The sequence below is a fragment of the Aquila chrysaetos genome, chromosome 26 (assembly GCF_900496995.4).
Source record: "Aquila chrysaetos chrysaetos chromosome 26, bAquChr1.4, whole genome shotgun sequence".
NCBI classification, from domain to species: Eukaryota; Metazoa; Chordata; class Aves; order Accipitriformes; family Accipitridae; genus Aquila; species Aquila chrysaetos.
Genome location: NC_044029.1, coordinates 2,472,255 through 2,498,633, shown reverse-complemented (window position 1 = coordinate 2,498,633; position 26,379 = coordinate 2,472,255). Strand labels below are relative to the sequence as shown.

Sequence of the window (26,379 nt, the reverse complement as noted above, 5' to 3'; positions counted from 1 at the left end):
ATATATATAGTAAACTGAAAAATTAGAGAATGTTTTATAAAGCCCTTTGGCTATAATAATGATGTGTTACTTCTAGGCACATATACTTCAAAAGAAAATGTGAAGTTTCATGATTATGGTTTAACTCTAATGGAATGAATTTAAAAGATTTAAATGATTAAATATTATTTTGCAAGACATGACTTTTCACACAGTATGATACAATGAATTTAAATCAGAGGCAGATCGTACCTAGTATTCTTACAACTGAGAAGACTAGTATGTCAGACAATCTACTGTTTTGTTCTGTTTAAAACAAACAGGCTGTCTAGGGTCCTTGAAAGCCATGTTTTATTGGAATTGGAGCTAGTGTTCATTTTAAAGTTTATTTATTGTGCTTGCAGCAGACACACAGAGAAAAGTATGGAGAAAAATTGTATCAGGAGTCTGCAATGTTGTCATGATTGCCAAGTTCAATTCCCCATCTTTCCTGTAGGCCCCCTTTAGGTACTGGAAGGCTGCTGTAAGGTCTCCCTGGAGCCTTCTCTTCTCCAGGCTGAACAACCCCAACTCTTTCAGCCTGTCCTCACAGGAGAGGTGCTCCAGCCCTCTGATCATCTTGGTGGCCCTCCTCTGGACCTGCTCCAACAGGTCCGTGTCCTTCTTATGTTGGGGTCCCCAGAGCTGAAGGCAGTACTGCAGGTGGGGTCTCACTGGAGTAGAGCAGCAGAATCACCTCCCTCAACCTGCTGGTCACGCTTCTTGTGATGCAGCCCGGAATGCAATTGGCTTTCTGGGCTGCAAGCATGCATTGCTGGGTCATACTTGGTTTTTCATCCACTAATACCCCCAAGTCCTTCTCCTCAGGGCTGCTCTCAACCCACTCATCGCCCAGCCTGTATTTGTGCTTGGGATTGCCCCGAGCCATGTACAGGACCTTGCACTTGGCCTTGTTGAACTTCATGAGGTTCGCACGGGCCCACCTCTCAAGGCTGTCCAGGTCCTTCTGGATGGCATCCCTTCCCTCCAGCGTGTCGACCGCACCACACAGCTTGGTGTCATTGGCAAACTTGCTGAGGGCACACTCAATCCCACTGTCCCCATCACTGACAAAGATACTAAACAGCGCTGGTCCCACTACCGACCTCTGAGGAACGCCACTTGCCACTGCTCTCCACTCGGACATTGAGCTGTTGACTGCAACTCTTTGAGTATGACCAGCCAGCCAGTTCCTTATCCATTGATATTGTTTTACTACTACTACTATCACTAAAGATTATCAAACTCTCTTACAAGCCCTTTCTTTACTGAGCACCATCTGTTTGTCTTTCAATTCAGGGAAAAAGGACAATTATATTAACTCAGCCAGAGTGATTGCTTTTTATTTCCAGGTCTTTGTCTTCTGGGTTTCCTGGACTCATTTTTTTTCTTATTCCAATAGTGGCTAGAACTTCATAGAGAAGATGCTTGCGCTGTGCCAAAACAGGTCATTTGTATTAACTACCATCCATTAACTTCAGTTCCAAGAGGAGAATGTGACACTGATGGAGGAATACTATCATTAAATGGTACACAGAGGAATGCAGGACAGCATACCGCATCTAGTCCTTCATAAGAACAGGCACTGGTGCTGCAGAACAGCAGTACTGAAGAGTTCAAAGGCCATCTGCAGACGTGCCATGAACTACAGATCCCAAAACAGCTCCTCAAAACAATTTAAGACATATAGTACAAAACCCAGAACTTATGCTGCAGTAAATTGGCAGGGAGATCAAGAATATTTCAGATGTCCTTGGCTCTTTCATCCCCACAGAATTCTTTGGGGATTTGGAAATACCCAGAGGATCCTCTGATATACATAACATCCATGAAGCTGTTACAATAGCTCCTGACTAATCCTTACGGTGTTAACATCTGCCACTTTTCAATATAATATTCATTATTTCGAGAGTGTCACATTCCTCACAGATAGCATGAATGACTACAAAATAATGATTTTTTGATAATTCTTCTTCTGAGAAAACATAAAATGGTGATAAACTGCCATTAACTTTGGCATGTAAAGCCTTGTGCAAAGCCTACCGAAGTAAATGAAAATATGATGCTGCCTCAGAACAAATTTCAGGACTGTATTTCTCAACATGACCATTTGCTTTAGGTTTTTTTTATGTTTCAGTGCTAATACTTTTTATTACAATTAAAATTTGTGTCTTTAATAAATAGCTAGTAAATAAAATAGATTGTCAAAGTATTTTTAGAAGCAAGTCATTTTTTCCTAGCAATACACAATTATAACTGCCAGAAGTCTCTGGCATTTTTTAGCAACAGATATGTAGTATTCTAACTCTTTATTTTGGAAGCCTAGTATTATATTAAGCTACATTTTTTTATTCTGTTCACACTACTAATATGTAGAGTTTAACAGGATGCAAAGCCTTCTGTTTATTTATTACATTTATTTATGTCACATTGTGAAGACACACAAGTCTTTAAAAAGCAAACCGTATAATGAAACTGTTCAGAAAGGGAATGCGTACCTGCACATGGTTTAAATGCCATTTATTAAGCTTTCAAATATTGAAAACTAAATAAAGCTGTAAATCCAATTCTGTTTGGTATTTACTTTTGAGTATAGATCTTTTTTTCAATGTGGTCTGCAAGTGATTAGTCAGTGTTTTCCCCTGCAGTAAGTGTATTAATATTTCTCATTAGCAATCAGAAGCATAAAACAGATTTGTTCATTCTGTATGTAGAAGAAGCTAATAATAAGATAAAAAATAAGAGCACTAATTTTGCTGTCAATTCTATATCCTGGCAATTACCTCTTAAATAGGCTGGACTTTTCTCATGTTAATTAGTGGTGTTTCAAAAACCTTAAATTGTGGAAAAACATTTTATTTTTTTAAGAAAAAGCTATGTATTTTGACATTTTTTCTAGAAAAACACCAGGTTTATACCTAATTATGTATATGGATAACTTCTTTCGTTCAAGTTGGCCAATTAATTTCAACTTACTTATGTGTCAGCAAAGTCACCCATACATGGAACTGTAACACGGATTGATCTCTCTAAAGACTGTCTTCTCCTGATACAAAAATAGCCACAGGTCTGGGTTTTCATTTTAGCTGTAAGTGTTTTAGAAGACACTCCCCCCCCCCCCCCCCCCCCCATAAAAAAGATACAGTTTATACAAGCAAAAAGCAAACCCATCAGGTACTTTAGCAAAAGGGCTGGTTTAAAATAATAAATTGTCTTTGTACACAGTCCTTTGGTAGCAGAGACACGTTGAACAGAGACATGACTTTTTCATACTCCCACCCAGCCTGGCTATGGAAGAAAAACTTGTAGAAATCCCCTGTCACAGTATTTTAATGTTTTGGCAACTGCAAAATGTTCTCTGTTACAGTACGGACCATTGTGGTTCATAGCTGATGGAAGGTGAGGAAAGGAAAAAATGGAACCCCCAAACCCATCATCTCTCCCTCCAGGTATCAGAACTGTGCACTCAAACAAGTCAGCTTAAAGCATGGGAGTTCCTTATCTGCATCTGCAGGAAACTTACGCTCCGTTAATTTATGCTAAATTCACGTTTTATTTTCTTCACCACTAAAAGGAATAAAAAAAGGAATAAAAGTTTTCATTTTTCCTTTCACTGTATATAACCATCTTCTTAAAATACCTTCTTATTGCCTCAATTTTTACTGAAAATGAAGTAAATAAGATCTGCTATTACAGCCCTGTGGAAAATATTCATAAAAAAATAAAAAAACAAAATTACATGACAAAAGTTGCTTCAAAAATGAATGTGAGATATCAAGTGCAGCCAGGAAAGCCAATGTTCATGTAAGAATTTCAACTTTTCTCACTGTATAAACTCAAACCCCCCAAATCTTTTTAATATATCATTTCTCTGTTTTTCATATTACGGCATCTGATCTGAAGGGTTCTTAATCTAATGAATACATTTAAAAACAAGTTAAGACCATAACATGGTTATTTCTGATTTTCCATCTATTTCAACATAAACTACCAATGAAATTGTGCTGTAGATTAAACAGAGGTAGGAGACTTACTTCAAACAATTAGATATTTTCAATTTGCAGCAAAATAAATCAGACTGATACATTTTGTTGAAGTATTGGGCCTACCATCCACTTTCTGTTTAATCCAAGAGGAGGAGCAGTTAAGTGCCTCTTTACCGAACAATAGCCAAAATGCGGAAACCACCACCAAGACTCCCAAAAATATCCTGCCCAGGAACGCTGCTTCGCGGAGCTACACATCTTTTGGGCAAGACTTGATCTGTATGCAGAGAACATGAAGCTCTAACAAGAGTTTGCGATTGTCTGCACATCTCTACGTTATGCGTATTCTGCTTGTGTCTCCCACCAAGTCACGCCACTTCTCAGTGCTTCATTTTTCTCCCTGATGAGAACGGAGCTAACGAAGCTTCACGTCCTCAGATGTGCACCCTTGGCTCTCTGACCTCACCCAATGCAACAGCTCCAGCTCCGTATTTCCTAGGAGACCCCTCAACATGAAACAGCACAGGTTTTATCTAGTCCAGGGGATTTTATTCACTTTACGCTTTGTAAAGTGTGATGGGCAATGCTTCCCTTACACGGGCACTCGAGACTGGGAGCTCTGCGCAGCACGGACTGCCTTCAGGCTGGGAGAGAGGAAGAAAGCATCAGCCACGTCCCAGTCCTGGTATTTTACTGGTTGCTTAGGCAACCCAGCTCCACTGTGATGAAACAAAACATGGAAAAAGTAATCCCACTGAATGGGAATCCACTTAATTCAGAATCAGTATCCAGTTTATGCAGTAGTACGTTTTTACATAAGATCAGAAAAAACTGTCTGGTTTTGATGCACATTTTACGCCAACAAAATTGGAAAAGAACGGATATCAACAACTTACATTCTTTCCAAAATGCTTCGAATCATTAAGGAAGCTGAATTTTAAATTCACTGTTCAGACAAAAATACTCATTGATATTTAGCAACATCTTCATAAGAAGCAAGAATTAAAATATTTTGGATTAATTTCTGTGATAACATATGCAAGATTTATGGAAGCCACTCTCTTATTAATTTCACAGGAAGTTTTATGTCAGTAAGACATAATGGAGAAGCTCTTCTTGAGCTGAATTACCCAGCTGATGTCCTGAACAGCAAAGCATAGGCTTTATAAAATCACTGCAATCTAAACACTAGTAAGTACTGCAGTACCAGGGTATCAGGGTAGTCATAGCAGAGTTGTGGTACCACCCTTCATTTTGCTGATGTGGTTGTGGTGATGTCTCACCAAAAAAAATTGCAGTAATCTACACTTGCACTATTTAAAAATGCATTAGTAATTAAAAAAAAGAATATTAATTGTAGCATTCATATTACTTACCCCATAGTATTTTAAAAGTCGTATTTACAATAAAGCTAGCTCTAATTTTAGCAATCATTCTATAGCTGCATCTTAAAGCTGTATTCCTAGCTACTCTGAATTTCATTCGAACAGATGAACATCATTTGACACAGAAGGAAATGTAGTCCGGGTATGTTAAGCTAAAAGGACAATACAAGCAATTGAAGAGTTGACACAGGTCCACAGCTAAGAGCTCAGTATTTAGCATATTCAATTGAATTAGAAAAACAGCAGATGCATGGTCACTCCTTATGTTTTAGAAAGGGAGGGGCTCCATCTAAAGACCAGAAGATCAGTGGTAAGGATGTTAGGAAAACAATGATTAATTCCCAGTAACTATGTCCTAGAATAAGTAATTTTCAAAACATCAAACACAGAGGAATAATCTAAATCATAGCAGTGAGGCAAACATTAAAGTAGATACTGAAGCTCCTAACAGCTCTTCTTTACATAGCTTAGTTTAAATGTAAAATTCTAAGAATCAGCATTTAACCCAGTTTCTCAGCTACATGCTAAAAATACATACTTGATTTTTTTATATATGATTTGCACTAATAAGAAATCTGAAAATAAATGTGTCACCTACTATAGTGCCTGCATTTCGTATTTTATGCTTAATGTAGACAGGAGCTTATGTCTCTTTAAAGATAAAACAATTATTAGTTTACTGGTGTGTCACAGGTTAGCTCATAGTCAGACATATTCCTCTACTGTTGGATGTATGCCTTTCTTGCCCTCTTTATTTGATATAAATGCTCAAGAAGTCTAGCTCCATATTTCAGCTTTTAAGAGAAATGGAAATTAATACTTCTGTATATTTTTTTTATTTATAAATATGGTTGCTGTGAGAACTTCATCTTTGGCTGCTTTATAAAATGAATTGGATTCATCTCTCCATTTTTCAGGTTTTCCTCTAGTATTTTACTGTCAGCTTCAACAAAACAAAACCAGAACAATCATCTTCTTTAAACAGCACCTTCATTTCTCAATATCACAAACTGAAAGGCTTACATTACTTGCTTTCACAATGCTGGACTATCTGAACACAGAAAGGTATGCAATAATACTCCTTGCAAAATGCACCGAACTAAATTAATAATTAGAAGCACAGTCATTTGTACAACTGCTTTGATCCAAATATCATGAAACACATTTTAACTACCACTTACAGGCAGCTACCTCTGAAGAACACAATGGAAAATATTCAGCAGACTATGGGCAGCATCACATATCCTTCTGCCATGGAAATTAAAGAATATACTTCCCTTGCTTAGCTTAGCATTTTAGATAGACAAACTATTGTGACCTATATGGGTGAAACTGTGATCAGCTTCTGAATGATGCATGAGCAAGGAGAGAATTAGGATCAGTCACAGCTGAAGTCTTTTTGCTCTTGTTTGTTTTTCATAAAACATTGAAGTTCTGTGTTGGAAATCCTGGGGAAACAGGGCATGTCTACGCAGAAGCATGAACAAGTACTTGCTTAACTCAGAAAAATCTTTCTCTGCATTGAGTTTATAGACATTTCAATTATGGAGGTGCTTAATTTTGTTTTTTCAGTGTTAGTCACATTTGACAAAGAATGTGCCATTTATTATATGAATTAGTTCTGATTATCATGCTGATAATACCAAATTAAATCCGTGTGTTTCTGTTTTTTAATCAAGTAAGTATGACTTGCATTGACTCACTTTGCATAAAGCACATAGCAAGTGCTAGATAACAAAATGTTATGCAAAATTTAAAAAAAAAAAAAAATTGGTAAGCCTCAATTGGGTACTTTAGACAGCAAAACAATTTAAACCGTTAAGACTATTGCAATGTTAAGGAATTTGAAGAAGGGTTATTAGATTGTTATCCTAAACTGACTTGGATATTTCAAACACAATAATGAATCCTTTGATTAAAAATAGTTTTTAGAAACCAATACTTACATCAAGCGATTAGAAGAAATCTTACTTACACTGAAGGAAATGTCTCTGTAACTAAATTAACACTGACAGTTGTTTCATAAGGGCATGATGTTTTACTGATATTTCCCTGAAGAAAGCTCAGTTTCACGATAATATAGCAAAAATAGGTCAAAACTTGAAAGATGAGGATATTATACTACAAGTTTTTAACACAGGAAGAGATCAAACTTCAACCTGCAATTTTTGTGTTCAATTAATCTTCCCTTTAACAAATTACAGTACAATTGGCAGTGATTAGAATACATTGCAATCTTCTTTTTAAAGATGCAAAAGGAGCTTCATGAACACAGCAACATTTTGAGTATCAATTTGAATTCCTTGGAGTGAATTTTTACCATCTGGGAAATGCTTCACACTTAACTTATTTTCAGTAACTCTTTGCAAAATATCAGGGCAGCACAGTTTTCACCAGATCTTTCTTTATCACAATTCTATAATTCCAATATGCTATCTAATTATAAAAAAAATATGCAGAATCACACTTGAACCGTAATTGGGACAACTTTTGCATCTGTTTTGCTTATTCAGGCTTTGAGCTTCAAACAGCTTTGGTAAATACCTCATTGGAAAGGTACATTTCTATTGTTAACCACTTTTCAAAAAAGCCTTCACATTTACTGTGCATTTCTGGGTCCAGACAGAAGTTCAAAGTCACCAAAATATAATCCCATAAGACAATATTCTATATACTTTCATTTCCCAAACATTACACCACATGTCATTACACAATGCAAACACCTTTCAAATTTTGGATAAGCATCTTCTATCCTATTACACTTCCTCATACATGGTATTCGAAAGCATTTAGCAATACATCCAGTTTACTCCATCCAGAAATCTGGACTCTCGGAAAAGAATGTCAGATTAATTTCCACGTTTAAGATATTTATTCTCAACTGTACTTTACATTTTATATCATCAACCAGATTCACTAATGTTTTACACAGACAAAAGCTCCAATGGTGGGTTGTTAAAAGAAAATGTGTCCTCCCAACCTCAAGGCAGGAAGGCATTGTGGGATTTGCACTAAATCTGGGAAGGCTGTGAATAGAAGGGTGGCAAAATGAATGGCTTCAAAAATCCAGTTTAGTCACTGGTGAAACCCTTTTGGTATCCTGGACAGCTCTAGAACCGTCTCCAGCATGATCCAGAGATCCTACCCTTAGTGATAACATGCCCTGCCTTCACTTTATTTGAAATCTCCTTATAATCCGTACTAACATAGGAAGATATAATTGACCCTCAATGCCTCAGCAATAAAGATGACGATGTAACAATCTCATAATATTTCTGAATTCAGCGTTATGCAAAAAATTGCTAGGAAAATGTCCTGAAAACCAGATAGTAGTAATGTCACTATAGCTGTAATGGTCTGAAATACATGTCTCTTTCAAATACAACATAATTCTACATTTTCTATTTATAGACTGCTCTGAATCTACACAGGGCCAGACTGTGTACTGCTCCGGATCTTCTGCGTATGTGTGAACGCCTGCCATAACACCTTACACCAGCTAGCAAGGCAGCTGTTCGAGAACAGCAGACAGTAAGTCTCCCTGAACTCTTTTCGTGCTAGGGACAGAAGAGATAAACCAACCATCTTTTCTTTCGGCACGTTTTACATTAAATATCTGAGAATACCAGGCAAGGAGGTAACAGGCTCAAATTATTTTGCATGAACTTGCACTCTTAAGAAAGGGTCAAAAATACTGGAAATGGAACAACTTTTTCTAACACCCCCATGCTTTTCTAATAAACACCTATCCAGCAGGATTCAGGTAAACTTCTTCATTGGCATAACGTGCCGTGGACAACAGACCCTCCTCCTTCTCCTATTTCCCAGAGCAGACTGTGCCCAACGGAGACAGATCATCTCTGATGCGCCTCCGTCAGAAGAGCTTGTGACTATGTGCCACAATTTAGCCCATAATGTTTTCTGAACGTTAAGTGCTAAACTTAAATTAGGAGTTTCATATTATTCTATTTTTAAAAATGATATTTTTCCTGAGCAGAGATTGACTCCACATCTGAGGAAGCCACAGAGGATGAGTTATTTCATCTATGGGCAGAAATAATTTTGCTTCTGGCATATACTTCAAAGCAATTTTTAGATTCTGAAACAGAAATAAGTGATGAACTGTGCTAAAATGTCCCAAATTGATCTCTAGCCTTAGAAAAACAGGAAGCACGCAGATTTAAATGCTTTTTTAGAGCACAGAATAATCCCAAGTCTTGTCAGTTAAGTGTGCCAGTCCAATTCAAATCTGTTTTAAATCACTGTTCAGACCTATCATGCACATGTTCCACTTTAGAATTATGGATTTAGTTCAGAATGATATCCCACTGGTTTTGAACTAATGTATTTGCCTCCAGTGTTTTTAGAAAGAAAAAGCTCTTCCACACTAGTAATTTTTAATGTGTTGGAGTCTGATTCTATCTGAAATCTGCTAAACTCAATATGAATATTTCCATTAATACCAATAAGCTTTGGATCAGGCCCCTACAGAATTTTAACTGATACTCAGCATTCTAAACACATTTCTTACTGAATTGCATATATTGTCAGTATCAAATAATCTATGACATCTTCTGAAGATAGTCATAACCATAGATATCTTACCAAATATTTTATTTTGCAAAATATATTTGCACATTTGGGTCTATGCAGTGACTTCAAAGAATAATATAGATGTAGTTATTATATAGTTAATATAATATGTAGTTACATATAATATGTAACTACAGCATGTAATTAAAATTCCTTTATAAAAGGCTATTTTATTTTTCAGGTTATGAATGAACGAGTGGTGGTAGCATGCAGCACAATTTGCTATATCCATTAAAAAACAGTGGCAATTTATTTTGTCTGCCTTGTAAGATTATGTAACTGCCTTTATTTGATTTTACGGGAAAGGATGATTTAGGACTTCTTCACATAATTTTCTGCTCTTTTTGGTGGAAAATGTTGATTCATCTAACAAAAGATTCATGAGATGTAGTTGTTGGTTTCCATAATGCTTTCCTGACATAAGATTTCTCAGCTCCAGAAAAGAAATGTATGGATGAAACTAGAGAACGTATAAACAAACAAGACCAGGAGTTTGAGGTATCCATTGGTGAAGTGGAAAACAGAGGTTTAAATCCCTGCTCAGCCCATGTACTTGAAAGAAGGATTTTATAGCGTAGATAAGTATCCTAACCACCAAGCTGCTGACTATTTGCTTTCGCTTTCTCTTCCCTCTTCTTTTTTTGACCTATCTCATTTTTCTTGTTTTTTCTCACACAGTTTTGACAGGTGTCAGTATTCCTAAGTCAGAATAAAAAATACTTTGAAATTTTTCATCAGATATTAGTATAATCATATCATTGACATTTACTTAAGAGAACCACTGGACCTAATGCCGTATCTTTAGTTTATTTCAAGCTTAGCTCTCAAGTTTCCAGGGAATAAATGAGGGGTATAATGAATGCTAAGAAATACATTTCTATTAGATGAAAAATTATTTGCTCAGAAACATAAAAATACCTTTTTTTTTTCTGTATCATGAGTGTTGTTATCCTTGGGTTATCAGATTCAGGACTAAAATGGCTAATAGCTGTGAAATACAGTTAATGTCCTTTTACTACTTTGCATATTTATTTCCTAATGCTATTTCAATGACAGTACTTAGTAATTAATTCTTTAAGCTTAATTTGCTTACAGATAGGATGCTAATTGTACAAGATCTGTTGTCTATGGCGTTGAGGCAGAAGTGAATTACACACAGACTGATGGGTGGGTTTTCCTTTGGTTGAAATTATTGTAGTTCAGTATCAGTACATGACCATGGCGTTTAGTACCGTGAGTGGTCTTACTGGTTGTGATGCAAAAGAACAGAACAGAAGGAAAGTGCATATCCAATGACCAAGCTTGGTTTGTAAGTCCTAAGAAGAGTGCGTATAGCTCCCATAGAAAGAAATAAAGCTCCCGTAAGGAAAACACAACACAATATCTAATTATAAAGAGAAGTTTAAGACATAATAATATGTGATTATTTAAATCCCCAAAGGTGAAGAAAGGAAACAACTATATGATACCGTCTAAAGTAATTGTGCTGATTATTTAGGTAGCTGATATAAGTATTTAAAGCAACCCAATATCATCCATGGAGTAATAAGAGGCAGAGTAGCCTAGACCAAAATACATGACATTATTAAACTCAAAGAGATGTCATCTAAAAAACTAAAATATGCATTAAAAGCATATACTTCATTATGATTCCAGGTAAGCACCATCATGAGATATTTTTGCTTTGATATTATTGTATGTACTACATTTTGTGAGAATGGTTTGCTTTCACTGCTGGAGAAAAAATATTTCCCCATGGCTACTGTTGCTATAGGTGACGTTTCAATTGCTGCTATACTGTGGAAGAATGTTCCTGAGAGAAAGAATATATCAGTTGAGAATTTTCTGAAATCCTGAAATAATCATGTCTGATTATTTCCTGAAATATTCATAAGTCTGATTATGACACTTGATTGGAACTTGAAAAAGGTCTGTTCCAAAATTTTTATTCAAAATTAAGCAAGACACTTAGTACTTCAGTGCTACTTACCTTATCCTTAATTGAGATTAGTGATATTTCCAGTTCCTCATCTTTTTTGAAGTATAGGTACATGATAAGGGGCAACATGTCACTTGAGCATCAATGCTCTTATAGTAACTGGCCACGTGTATACTCTTAGCATTCCTACGTGGATGGTAAGGAACAGTATACTCAGTCCCTGTTCCACTGTGAAGCAGACAAATTCAACACTTGCTGTAGAGTAAAAGCATGAAGGTACAACAGATCAGGTGAGGACCAGCTACTTGTTAAACCACAAAAACATAGCTGCCTGCCTAAATTCTCTGAGTACTTCCGAGTACGTGATATACTGTCCAAGGAGAACTTGCCCTGACAACATGTAGACACAGCATGTAGGAAGATATGGGCTGTCAGTTCCACTGACTTTTAGCGACATCATCGGGGGGGGGTTGCCTATAGGAATTACCAGACTATGGTAAGCTCTGAAGGGGAGTACATCACTCAGAAAGGGAAAGCAAAGATGGACAGACCATAGCAATTTACAATACGAAAAAAAAATTTGGATGAATATTTATTATTCTGTGGTCATAATATTAAACTACCTCCTAGGCTACAAAAAAGCTTGGGGTAGTATAGTCCATGCAGTTCATGTTGCTCAAGAGGAATACTCTATGTTTTTACCTTTGTGAAAAATGCCTAGTAATACAGGAAAAAACAATCTTCCCTGTTCTCTGAACTGGTATTTTTAGCAGTATTTTTCTTTTTTATGTTTTTACCTCATTTATTTCTTTTTTGGTGTCACCTATCCCTTGCCTATGAAGGTGCCATAGGATACCTTCCACAGGAGGAGGGAGAGGGGGGCAATTACAAGTATCATCTCACTTTTTCAGAGAGATGCAAGTGAGCTAGCAAGCAGGTGGGGTTATTCTAGTTGCTTGAATAAACAGAAAATTATTCAAATAACTGAATATTTATGGGTTTAACAATCGGCTTCCTGGAATTTATCTAAGAAAAGCAAAACAATAAGCTTGGTTTTACAAAACCTGTATCTCATAGTCAGGCTTTCTGATATCTGACATGGTAAAAGGGCCAATTGGAACTTTTTCTATAGCTGAAATATTCAGAATCTCTCCTTTCTCACTGTTTTCATTCTTCTGATTCTTTTGTGATTAATAGGAGCTGGTTTATACTGAAGGCTTACAGGTGCATCTACGTTAGTGTTTTAGTTTGGATGGGAAATCTCCTGACAGCTCCCATTTATTGTGTTTTGGTTTACATCCTGGAGCAATCTCAGAGTCCATAATCTGTATTCCTTCTGGCTGAAATTAAATGGGAAGATGGGCTTCAATGCGAGCACTATACCGTTGTTGACTTTTTTTGTAGAAAATACACGATTTGTTCTTCCCTGATTTTTAAGGTGCCACTAAACATTCTAAGACAATATTTAAAATCCAGCAAGTGTATGATATACAGGGTTCATTTGAAGGATACCTGGTTTTTCCTTTTGCCTCAGTAATAACAATATTAAACTGCCTCTTAGAGGACTGTTGCATATGTAAACGTAGCTTTTTCATAGTTTAAACCCATTTATCAGAAACAAAAATCCCCAACAACAAACCCACTCTCCTGTTATGGGAAACACCAAAACTAGTAACATAAAAGTAAATTAACTTCTACTCAATTAATATTGAATTATTTCTATTGAAATATTGAATTAGTATTGAATTATAGTATTGGTTTATAGTATTCTGTGGAATCCAGTGAACATTAAAACTGAATAAACCCACATCTAACTTTCTCCTGATTATAGTTCATGCAAGCTAAACATAACAAGACAGCTCTCAAGCATGAATATATATATGTCTGATACCTTGATAGCTTAATAAATTAAAAGCTGCTAGGGGACCATTATATTTGAAGAAAAACTTAAATTTCAATTTAAAAAAGCAAGCATAGTGGGCCCCAAAGAATTCAAAGAAGTTGAATTTAAACTAAACTAGATTTTAAACAAAGTGGTACTAAAAATGCTACAATGAACTTACTTTTTGGATGTGCTTGGATTTTCACATACAGCTTGAGGTTTTGCATGGATATTCTTTCTTGACAAGTAAGCATTTTGCAAATTATTGTGCAAGGACATACTTCTCTACAGCCACTTAAAACCTGACTGATACCAGAAGCACGGGTCTTACTATCAAAGCTACAAGCTACCTGATACATTAAAAAAGAGACTGTAGATAGCATTACAAATTATTGATCATCAGAAGTGTGACTCAAACTCCTTGGTAAGACTATGTAGAAGTCTACATTTGATTTTTTCTGATGTCCTGGTTAAACCACGACATCTGATAACACAAGATGTGTGTTGCCTCTACTGTTGCCAATATGGATTCTGGAGAGGGAGGATTATCGAGAATCCTGACATTCCTATGAGGTATGTCTGGAGACATCAATTCTTAAAAAAAAATCCTTAGGAGATGAGTAATATTATTCCTTGTGAGCTGTACAAGATCGACCCAGAGTCCTTTCTTAACAGGGTACTTCAGTATGACTTGAATACTAAGAGATAACATACATAAATAATGCCTCTACAGAGTAAGTCTTCAATATTTTCATTCTTGTAAATGTACAAACAGTAAATAGCCACTAATGAGCTCTACAAGACATCAACAAAAGTGGGAATAAGACTTTTCTTTCAAATGATTTAAAAAAGGGCTTCTCTTGATATAAGAAAAATATCCGTAACTAGAAAAAAAAAAGCCACGATCCAAAAGAAAATTATTCTATGTCTCAGGAATTAAAAATCTGAGTTATATGAACAGTGCTGCTGAAATGCAGAAAATTGGCATCAGCTGGTGTCACAATCTGCTGCGTGCAAGTCACACAAATGAAAGCTCTAGAACATAAACAACGGACCCACTTTTCAGCCTTCTGAATTTGTAAATGATGGGAAACAAAAGGTGCAACCCCCTCATGGGGATTAGATATTTAGTTGAGTATGGAACTCCTTGCAATAATATCTTGTGGGTGCAAAAATTTTACATGGGTTCAATGGAGAACAGATAAATCCACAGAACAAAAATCTACTAAGGTTATGTAATACACAGGAAACATCCAGGAGGACCTTGGGCTTTGGAGGACCTTGGGCTGCAAATAGTTGAAGGCTGTAAAGACATTCTGAAGAAGTGTTGGTATGCATTTTTTTTTGCAATTACATAATTCCCAAAGGCATTCATATTTCGTCATTGTCAAAGATGATACAGGGTAGATAAAACTATACTCTTACTCAGGCCAGCCTTTCTAATGCTTTTTATTTTCTGTCCTTCTGTTTTGCTAAACTCATGAGAATTTATTCATTTGGGTCTCTGAGAGTTCTGACATATTTTCAGAGTACAGCTTTGTATCTTCCCTAGACTTGGCCATCTGCCCCTATCTTCTCCATCTGAATAAGTCCAAACTCTCAGTGAATCCTCTGCATACCTCGAAGAAGATAGTATCTCTCACTATGTAACAATTAGAAATGGAAAAACCCCACTCCTTTCAATGTATACAACTTTACAATTAGAGTTACATTACAACTAGAAATACAAAATGAACACTCATATACAGAACTTGTATGACCAAGTCCAAAATTAGGTATGATATATGGTGTTTTATAGATTTTCAAAGAAACCTTTGACAGTTTCAATTTATATTATTTATTATATCCTCAATTTGTGCAATTATTTATTTCTACCAAAGCATAGAAATGCTCCTGAGAGCAAGGAATATTTTTAAATTTTTTCAAACTTGCCAGTATCTTTTTGAATTCTTATCTAATCACAAACTATCAAACTAGCTACTGTGTAGAAGTTATTCACTAACATAGGAAAAAACAGATGTAAATATTTCATCTTGGTTTATAGTAAGATCTATTCAGTCATTCATGAAAGTGTTTCAGATTTATTGACTAGTTCCTGCTAAAAAACGTTTTTTGAGGCTAGAATCAAAAGTCTGGAACTCATGGTGTCATCCCCACTTTAGACAAAATGATGGTGGCTATTCCAGAATGAGGGAGATCTAGGTTCACTTTTCTCCTTTCACTAAATAGCATCAAACTTTCATTTTCCACAAGAATACTACCAACTGCAACGTATTCTGGTATGTGTTTCTTTTACATTGTTCAACTAAAGCTGGTAATAAAATACCTAGTTAATTAATTAATGAGTGAGACTGACTGCCCTAGTTGTTGGATATTCACCAAAGTTACAGAAGGTTTGTTTTCCCACCCATATAGACCATTTTTTTCTACAGAGCACAACAACATAAAAAGAGAGATTTATTACAGCAAATGCTAGTAGCATTACAATTGGATAACAAGGAACAGCGAATAGAAAAAGATGAGTTGAGTTACATCACAGAAAGTAAGAAAGAGAAATGAAAATTGTCTTTTGTTTCAGAATGGTCTTAGGAGTAAAGAAAACAAAAGTTCTTCGTTACTGGTTGGTATGCAATACAGAGAGATTTTGTTTATTTTTTTTTTTTTAACTGGAGCTCACTAAGTATGCTTGGAAGACTAAAAGTTCTTTAAAAAAACAGGCACTTTTTTGCCATTTCCTTCAGTTCTAATCATCTCACATAGGGCTCAGAAATATAGCAGGTGAGCAGAAAGCTTCTAAAAGATACAAACATTCTGCTAAGGAGAAGAAGCAGAAAAGCTATTAAATATGAATAAGAGGACATGATAACAAGAAAAGAAAAATAGATTGAAATGTAAGATAGAATACTCTAAATAATGCTACAAACAGTTTAAATACATCCACAGAGTGAAAGAAAATTGTACCACAAACAGTACAGTGAGGAACTGAAGACTGAAACATCCTAGTGCTCTTTTCTCCTAGCCCTCATCTTGCAATGGCAATTCTTCTGACTGATGAAGTTTTCATGAGCATCCCTCCAGAGCTTGGTCAATCTTATTTACAAAATGTCCAAAGGAAAGATAAGGGAAAAATATAAGGCATGCTGATAGCATAAAGACTAGAATGATCTGTCTCTGCAAATGGTTCCACTACAAGTTAAGGAGTTATTTTGCCTCCAGCTTAGTAAAAAAACCACCAAAACAGCAAAGCACAGAGTTGACTAAGATGACAATCAGATAAATAAGAGTATTGCCTATAGTTACTGTGCTTCTAGAAATGGCTAAAAATTGTAAATGAAACATTACAGAAAATACTTTTTCTCTTGACCTTACATGTCAGGATAGTTATTATAACTGGAAAAATTCACATCAGATACATATAATTAAAAGTGTAATTGTATTGCTTCTAACAATCATAACCTGTTCCTCCAAAGAAGCTCTTTAAAATCTGATGTTCCTTCAGGAAAACATTTTATGATGTGATGAACCACTGTTACCTCTGTCATCTCCCACAGAAGAGGACATGTGCAACTAAATGAAGTGTAGTAGATTTTAATAGCACAAATAGACATGTACACAAACATGCATACATTACTTTATGTTTACTTTAGGAGCAAAAAAAGAGTCAAATAAATAGCTAATACCTAAAGCAGATTGTAGTGTAACGTGTAGTGTTCCTAAGGATCATGAGGGAAATCTTCCCCAATTTTAGGACAGTCTCTAAGAAATTCTCATCTCCAGCATCATCATAGCATTGCTCTATTTCTTACCTTCCTGCTTGCCAGATTGAGGCTTAAGAATTTAGGCTTTCAAAATTAGTAAGTGCATTTAACATATTACATGGGATTTTTCCCCCCTTTGTATTGTCAACAATTGCTAATTGGCTTTATTCATAGTAAGCAAATAATCTGGGGGGAAAGAGCAAATCCTCTGAAGAATAGCCATCTGAATAAAAGATAGGCAAGCACATTGCTCAACACATGCCTATCCACATGTGGTCAGATGATTCAGAATTTAATTTGAAAAGAGATTAGCTGTTCATGTCAGTTCTTGGTTTATTAACATATCCAATGCTATATCTGACAACAGGGCTTAGAGACCCATCTGCAGTTTTAGTCCTCCAATATGCCTGCTTGAAATTTTTTTATTTTCATGGTAATTTACTATGGACTTAGCAATCGGAATATCCACATAGTTAGTGACACGTGAGACAGTATGGCTGGAGAGCAGGTTCACACTAACACCTTCTAAGTGGTTTTAGTCCAGATAATTCATTTAAGCCTGTGAAAAGACTGAAAGATAACACCGTACAGGCATTACTGAAGAGCTAGGTAACACTATCATGAAGTTTAAGTTGGAAAAATATATCTCCAACAAGATTATTTTTAAGTTCAGGTGGCATGGGATTTAGGGGTTTATTGTATCTAACATTTCATGAAAGCACTAGTACAGAAGATCAGTGTCTTACAAAAAAACATATTGTTTTTGAACGGAACGACAGAACTCAGTTTCATCTACAGCTTTCCAAGCATCCCCTCACTTGAGCTTTCTGCTATCAGATCCTTGTACATTATATACTGCATGTTGACATATTTGTAACAGTGAGATACAATTACAATGAGCTTCACGAAGTAGGTTGTTTTGAAACTGGAAGGTGTAAAGACAGTAATAATTAACAAATAGGAGTTTATAATATTAATTAACCCTACCCTACAGTCTGTTCCTGTGGGACAGACTGTATCTTTGCTTTGGCTAACTGTGCAAAGGCTGGAATTAGAAGCAGCAAAAAGAAGGGCAACATAAGGAGACCTTAACATGCTACATCTGCTGGACAACTTAATTAGAACAAAAAAGAAATTGTTTGAGACAGTCCCGAGTATGATCCCCAGTAGCAGTTCCTGGAATAGCTCTACTATGTCTTACTAATTGCACTCAGTTGAACTTGGCTATAAACTGAAGGGAAAAAAGAGGAAATCTTCACAGAAGAAAAGGCCGAAATTAACCTGCTTTGAAGAATGCCTTGGCACATTTTGTTGTATTGTAATCAAGAAGATGATGAAGAAAATTAAAAACCAAGGGAAAAAGGACTTCAATTTGACCTTCTCAGGCATTTCATCCGGAAAAGAGTTCCCAATCAATGATATGTTGATACAGGCTTGTAATCCCATTTTTTTCAGATGTTCCCTCACTGGAGGTGCAGTTGTCCATACACAGGAGATGGGAATACTTTATTTACCAGCATTTGTTGATTATGCTTATTTAATTACATGCCAATATTTTGCCCTTTCTCTGTCACTGGGAAACTATGTGTTCTTTTGGTAATTAGTAAGGTATTGTTAACAGAAAGTGTACCATGAACTTGCATACAGCACACCTAAAAATACCCTCTAGCAGTAAAAGGTATTTTCTTTTTTCTTTGCATACCTTTCATTTCGTATTTCACTTCTAGTAATTCCAAAAATTTATAATTGAAGAAACAAGTCTTAAAGAGTCTACATAGACATCACAGTTTGATCTTTTCATATCAGATCTTAAATGAGATATTTGAATACGAATGTAATGTTGACAAATATGTGACCTACTTCAAATAGCAACTTTGCTAATGTCATGTAAAGGAACATTCCTGCAGCAGAATAAATTTTGACTGTGTCTAGGAATGCAACATAGCCAGGAATTTTAGACCAGACCTCTGAACCAAGTTTCTAATACTTTCTAACAGCCACAGTAATATGCTGAATGTCTTGATTCTCTCAAAAGAGAAAGATAAAAGTGCAAGCTTATCTTCAAGTGTAGGGCTGCTTTGTGCTTCAGAAAAATTGGGCTTGTGAGACAAAACAAGTTGATCAGATACTTACTTTAAAGAAAGATCGGAAGACACTTCAGAAACCTAAGGTGTGACTCAAATATTACTTTTTCAGTGTAGAAGAGAAAAAATTATAGTCCACATATTAAAGACTGAGTTCTTGAATTGTACATTCTGGGTTGTTCTAAGGAACAACATGGCCTTCTTAGATGAATGAAATAACATTACTCATAGTCAGAAAACAAGATATGTAAAAAGAGTAGGAGCTACATTAAGGTCCTACAGTGGAGACAGATTTTGTAACTAAGAGATAAACTCAGTAAATACATTTAGGTACCACAAGAAGATGAGAGAAAAACTGTATGCTCTTTTACAATGAATGGTACATGGAATTTTTTGAAAATTTAAAGATTTTCATGGACTATTGCCATGATATTACCTACAGACAACTGCTGACATTTTTGCTGCATACATGCATCTGAGTACAGATCTATTTTCTGATCTGAAACAGAACAAGAATATCTGCAGAACTGTCTTTTTAATTTCACAGCCCAATTATACTCAGTACGAGAAGACATAATGAAGTTAATATTGGTTAGAGAAAGATCCATTATTCTGACTGATCAAGCAGAAATGAAAAATAAAATAATCCAGAGTGACAATTTCAGCTGCAAGTTTTGATTGTGCCAAGCTGACGTTACCAAGATGGCCACAATTTTGCTGCCTTCAATCTTTAAGATTTACAGTTTCAAAAGAACTTCAGGGATGTATATAACAAGGTACAGAGCTATGATATTAGAGAGGCATCTCCCTGAAAGCCCAGAGTGCCCTCTCCTGGAGTGAATGATCTTGCACACCCAGTGGTCTTTGTTCACGGTCAAAGTTATATGAGGAACACCTCACAAATTAAACCATTGTGTGATTATCAGGTCTTTCGTTTTTCATTTGGGTCATCATACAAAGCCCCTACTAAACATGTATTCAGATGATCAAGAAAATGACTAGCATCTTGCCATGACAGAGTTACGTACAGTAATGACTTCCTTGTGCAATGGAGTGGACTCACTGTTAGTATAGAAAGTTTAATGGTAGTAGCCGACATTATTTGGATCCACTGACCTCCAACGTGAGGTGAAATGCCATGCTATAAAAGTATGATCATTCACTCTGAATTTGAGAACACTTCTGTGAAGTCAATGTTCTTGCTGCAAATAAAGCTGTGAAAATAGGCCGCACCAAAGCTGCGTTTACAGTCTGCCCTATGTATACTGGAGTGAGAGAAGAGTTTCCATCAACTTGTTGCAGGTTCTTCTACCGGTTAAAGTTCAGAACAAATAACAGAATCTTTATCCTTACATTTTAGTTGCAGGCAACCTGATGTTAAGGTATCTTCTGCCATGCATGCAGGCAACATACATGGTTTTGTTTATAGTACAAGGCCATCTGACCCCAAAGCTGAAGCACATACTTACCATTACACATGGACTGTTCAGCTAATTAATCAGAAAATGTTGTCATATGCTGTCAGTTGGATAACATAGTGCTGTGGTAGAGTTCAGTGGTTTTCTACTTGACAGAAATACACTTCTTGAAAATCAGGATCCCTGTTTCAAATCAGGGGATGTAGGGAATTAGCAAACACCAAGAGTAAAAAGTGCGATCCCCAAATACAAAAAGGAATTTTCTCTAATCCACCAAAAGTTACAAGAGATTGATTCTTCTTTGGTAGCAGACTATTGACGTAGAGGTAAAATGATGAAGATTTTAGAATTAGAATTATTTTGTTGTATTCATCTTCACTCTGATCTGAATGAAAACGAATCATTGCAAGTTTCCTGAAGAAAACATAAAAGCACTGAAATTGAGTAGGGAAATACTAATGCCTTATTTAGATGGCAGTTCCTGATTTAGAAATCCTTTAAAAAGCATTTTGATTGTTTCAAAGAAGGCAACAGAAAACTACTAGCTGCAGTTACTATGCCAATGGGTTCCTTCTGCCTACTGTTTCTTTCTGGTCAGCCACAAGACCCTTGACCTCAATAAGCATGATAAAATAATTTGTTGCTTTTTGCTGATGATGCTTTTTAAGGAAAAAAAAAAGACACATAAATGCCCAAGAATATAAGATAGAAGGAAACACTGAAATGCGCACAAATCCTCAATTATTATTGAACTAAACATTCTTTTAAGGTATAGATCTTCCATGAATTTTCAGAACAAGTTGGCAATTCAGAGGATTATAATCAAGACATATGATGAATTGTAATTGTCACTATAGATCTGGAAAAGGAACAAGGAACTTTTCAGTGAATCAACAGCTAGCTAAAGTAGAGAAAAAGCCGTAGCAGAACACTGCTTCTGCTACTCCTTGCTGACCATTTGTATTCAAGGTTCTGCTTTTAACAATCTAGGTAAGGCACAAGCCTCAGAGACTTTCAAGAGACAATTCTGATCTGTTCTTTCTGGATTTTGCTGTTCTCTTTACACATTAGTGCTCCCTGTCTCTTGTAGAATTACAGTGCATCATCTATCATTAAGGAGTCAAAAGGATCTTAACGAATAAAATAAAATGTCGTTTTTTTCATTCAGACTAAGACTGTGTCTAATCTGTGATCCTATATATTACTTAAATAATTCTAGGATAGAAACCATCGGGGGGGGGGGGGGGGGGATATTGCACTTTTACTATAATTATTTCATTTACTGATGGTAAATTAATGATTTACTTATGGTAAACTGTACTCTTGAAAAACCTGTAGAAGACGCCCAGAACTTCAGAACCAGTCATTTTGCCTTTGTTATTTTTTCTTAGCTTTCTAGGCAGAGACAAGAGGAAATTCAGCTTCCACTCAATCCATAAATCAAATCATCCACAAATTAGAAATGTACAGCTCTAATAAGCATGAGATTATAGTTCCAATTTCAGACTAAATGAAATGCAGTGATTAAAAGTTACTGAGTGCAGTCCATTGTAAATTTAACCAAAGAAGATAAAAGTAAAGGAAATCCACATATTATGAAGAACTTAACCAGAACTGTGCAACAGCAGAAATCTGGAGAAGTTCCTTATCTAGCTCCAGTGAATGTTCTTTCTGTTTTCTTATTTTTGCTTTTAAACATCAAGACATATATAGTATCATTAAACTACCCAGAATAAAATTGTAATCACTGAAGAGAATTTACAATAGAGGAAACAAGAACAACAAAAACCACCCAAAAAGCTAAAGAATCAAATGACCCCAGACCTAGGAATAAAAGATACCATTCAAATTAATTATTTCAGTTAGGCTTGAAAAGATTTGCTATATCCATGAATATAAGCACATACTTTTAGTTTCAAAGATAATGACACAGCCAGTCCAAGAAAAACAATATGAATAATTTCTGATAATTTTAACTTCCTTCATCATAACAGACAAGATTTCTCACTCGTAACTTATTTCATGACAGTTCTTTAACAATATAGTTTTGCTTTGATCTAACTATGAAATTAATTATTTTTTTTATCATTTAAAAGCAACAGTTTTCAGAATTTTCAAACCCTACCAACCAAAAATATAGTGGATTCATCTCATTTGAAGACCTATGCTACAGAAGCCAATTGATAAGTTTCTACTGAATTTCAACATTTGCATTATTTTTTTATAGTAATCTACTTCTATTTATACCTTAAATACAGTATCCATTTAAAAGAAACAACTCCATCTGCAGATCACATAAAATAGCTATCAAAGACATTTGTTTCAATATATCAGCTTTCCCAAATACTATACTATTCTGCTACAAGTTTAGCCTAGGTAAAGCAACTCGCATATGAAATTTGAAAGGACAGAAGTAACTAAATGCATGGTTTACTGACACTTTCTTGGTCCTGAAGTTTTGATCTATGAAGAAGAAAATATTTTAATCTTTCTTAAAGCATTTTCATTACGTAAACCTCTATATACAGATAAAAGCTTCACAGTTACAAACACACTATCACTCTAAAGTTTTGCTTTAATGAATCCCATTACTACTGCAGAAACCATGTCAGGTTACTTAGAAATCTCCCCGTCCTCATCTTTACTGATGGTTACATAATCATTTCTAATTACATTTTTCCATTTAAAAAATCATAGTAGAGTACACTGACCACACAATGATGAAAGTAGAAGTGTACCTGAATCATCATAATTTCAAAAACTACAATACCTAAATTCTAGGCATTTCTGTAAAACAAAGTTTGGTTTAATCAAAATAGAACATTCACGAAAAAGTATTTTTAATAATATTGGTCATGAAATATAAGAACCCTTTGTTGAGCAGCAGAAAAAAAAAATCAGGAATGATTTTGTGTATTTATGATAAATGTATTTCACTACCAAAGACAACAGCAATTCCAGCTTAAACCCACAGACCTATAGTTTTATAAAGCTTTGTTGATAGGCAAAGTAAGCTTTTTTTTTTCTATACCTGGAAGTTCTCTCTCTTCAACACTGTATTCCAGAGATCCAAAGGAATAATTAGCTGGACTGATTGCAGGAGTAGAAACAAAACTTGTACAGCCAATGGTTGAGTTGATGTCAAAATAATTGTGGCTGTGTTTCATTCGGTGAAATTCCAGAGAAGATACTATTGAAGTGCGCTGCTTGGGCTACAAGAAAAATAAGTTTGGAGTGAAAAATACAGACTTTTTGTATTGTTTTCATTACTTGACATTTAATAAATTTACCTACAGTTTCTCTCTTTTTACTGTTTTTATTTGGCTCAAAGGTTGTACTGGTAAAAATCATTTCATATGACAAGCTGTGGTGTGTAGAGATAATTTCCTTCCAAAATTTGGATTAATCTTCATTAGAAAAAATGCATGTCTTCATTCTAATCAATTTAATTCAAAATAAAATAGGGCTTTACAGCCTTGCATATAATAATTGCAATCATCTTTTGATAAGAAAGGGAGCTCTTCACCAGCTGCATTGCTGGGTACATCTTGCAAAACAATTAGACCGCTGATGCCTGTATAATGAAATTTACAAAATAATACCAAGCACTCATCACTCGAAAGCAACCCTCTGCTGTTTATTCAATTTATGAAGGGCTGCTTTAAATATTCAAAGACTGAAATGTCTAAAAGCTTAGGGGAAAAATGTCAGCTTAAAAAAACATACATGAAAATCAGACTATCTTCATGAGTTTTCAAGGATTAGTGAAAAACTTGATACTAGTTTGTACCAAGCATTTACTTTTGAAGTGAAACTCTTCATTGACTCCACTTAATGGCTGTGCTTTGGATTGCAAGGCAGCTTCAGAGCACGAGAAACTCATTCCTTTTGGGTGGATCTACACCATAAGGTACATTACAGGATTGTACAAAACGTGCTCCAACTCCTTATGGCCTTTTGACCATGGGACCACGCTAAAGCTAGCCCAAATAAAAACCAATGACATCTATATAGTGTGATCGTCAAGGCAGCAACAACTTTTTCACTACACACATCTGTTCCCATTGCACTGCACTACTTATCAACGCAGACGTCACCTTAGTGCTCCATGTCATGGACTATAAGCCACAGACCACTGATGGTTTGCATTGTCGTGCTAAATAGTCTGTTGCAGCACTCATCTGGCTCCATACTCAAAATATCCCAATGCCACGATGCTCCTTGCTGCTTCAAGACCAATGACCTGAAACATTAAACGTCTCCTCCAAAATAGAGGAGGCCCCGCATTCAGGTGTATAGCTGTCTGTATATTTATTTCCCAACAGTGAAAAACATCTCAGGAGCTGCTGCCTTAGATAACTAAAGCTGGGAAAAGTAAATAGAGAAAGAGAGTAAAGGGTGCTTTAACTCTTCTTGGTTTAGCATGTCAGGCTTAACAGGTCAGAATATTTGTAAAGGTCAGGAATTTGCTACTTATTAGTGTCAAGGCCAAATTATTGCGCTGGGAGCAATAACACCTTCCTCAGACCATGAAGCTATTCACCATCCCTAACTTAGAACTATGTGTTAAAATACAATCTATCCCAGCGGAGTAACTTCAGTTTCATTTGTGGACTATTTCATTTTTAGGTTATGAGCCCTGCAATGTTTGTGTTACAAATACAGAACTAGACTGGTTTCAGTAAAAATTCACTCTTTTTATCAGAATGACAGGAAAAAACTTGAATACACTTAGGTTTGCATAATATTGATTGTTAAGGTTGTGTTGGGCACCATGTGAATTAACTGTGTCCTGTTAAAACTGAGAAAAATTGCAAAGCGTAAATTTGGGCATTCATCTGGAAATCATCTATGGTCTATTGAGGGGATTTACTTTCTTTAATAATTAAAAACAGCGTCTGCTTTGAAAGGCTGATTCCTAGGGCTAGTAATTTCATGGAAGAGTTCAATGAACAGGGACAGACTCCAACATCAAACAGTCTGGGTAAAAGTCATTGTTTGGGACCTGAGCCAAAGTAAGTCTCTGATCAGACCAAAAATATTCATGTGTACTAATTAAACCTAAACTTTTGTAGACAACAAATTCATCAATAACCTAATTATTTCTAAAACTGAAAAAGATCTCTGGTCATTTAGAAACATGTTCCTGGCCTTTTCCCAAACAATGATGTCTTTGTGGTTTTCCAGGAATTCAGCTTCTGACTTGAAAAGGTGACATTTCAAGTAACATGATGTGTGGGATCTCTGATTATTCCTAAACTGAGACAGTACCTACCTAAAAAGGCAGCTGGGATGGTCCAGCTCCGTCTTCCTAAG

At 35.7% G+C, this 26,379-nt stretch overlaps 1 protein-coding gene across 13 annotated transcripts in view; it reads right to left on the bottom strand.

Annotated features, from left to right (window-relative positions):
- The window catches only part of ANKS1B (ankyrin repeat and sterile alpha motif domain containing 1B), a 443,348-nt gene that overhangs the window by 245,054 nt on the left and 171,915 nt on the right, over nt 1-26,379 (bottom strand). For all 13 annotated transcript variants that reach the window (XM_030002651.2, XM_030002653.2, XM_030002652.2 and 10 more), the window contains one exon: nt 24,095-24,275. In XM_030002651.2, the coding sequence (XP_029858511.1) occupies nt 24,095-24,275 (181 nt within the window). The remainder of the gene's footprint in view (nt 1-24,094; nt 24,276-26,379) is intronic.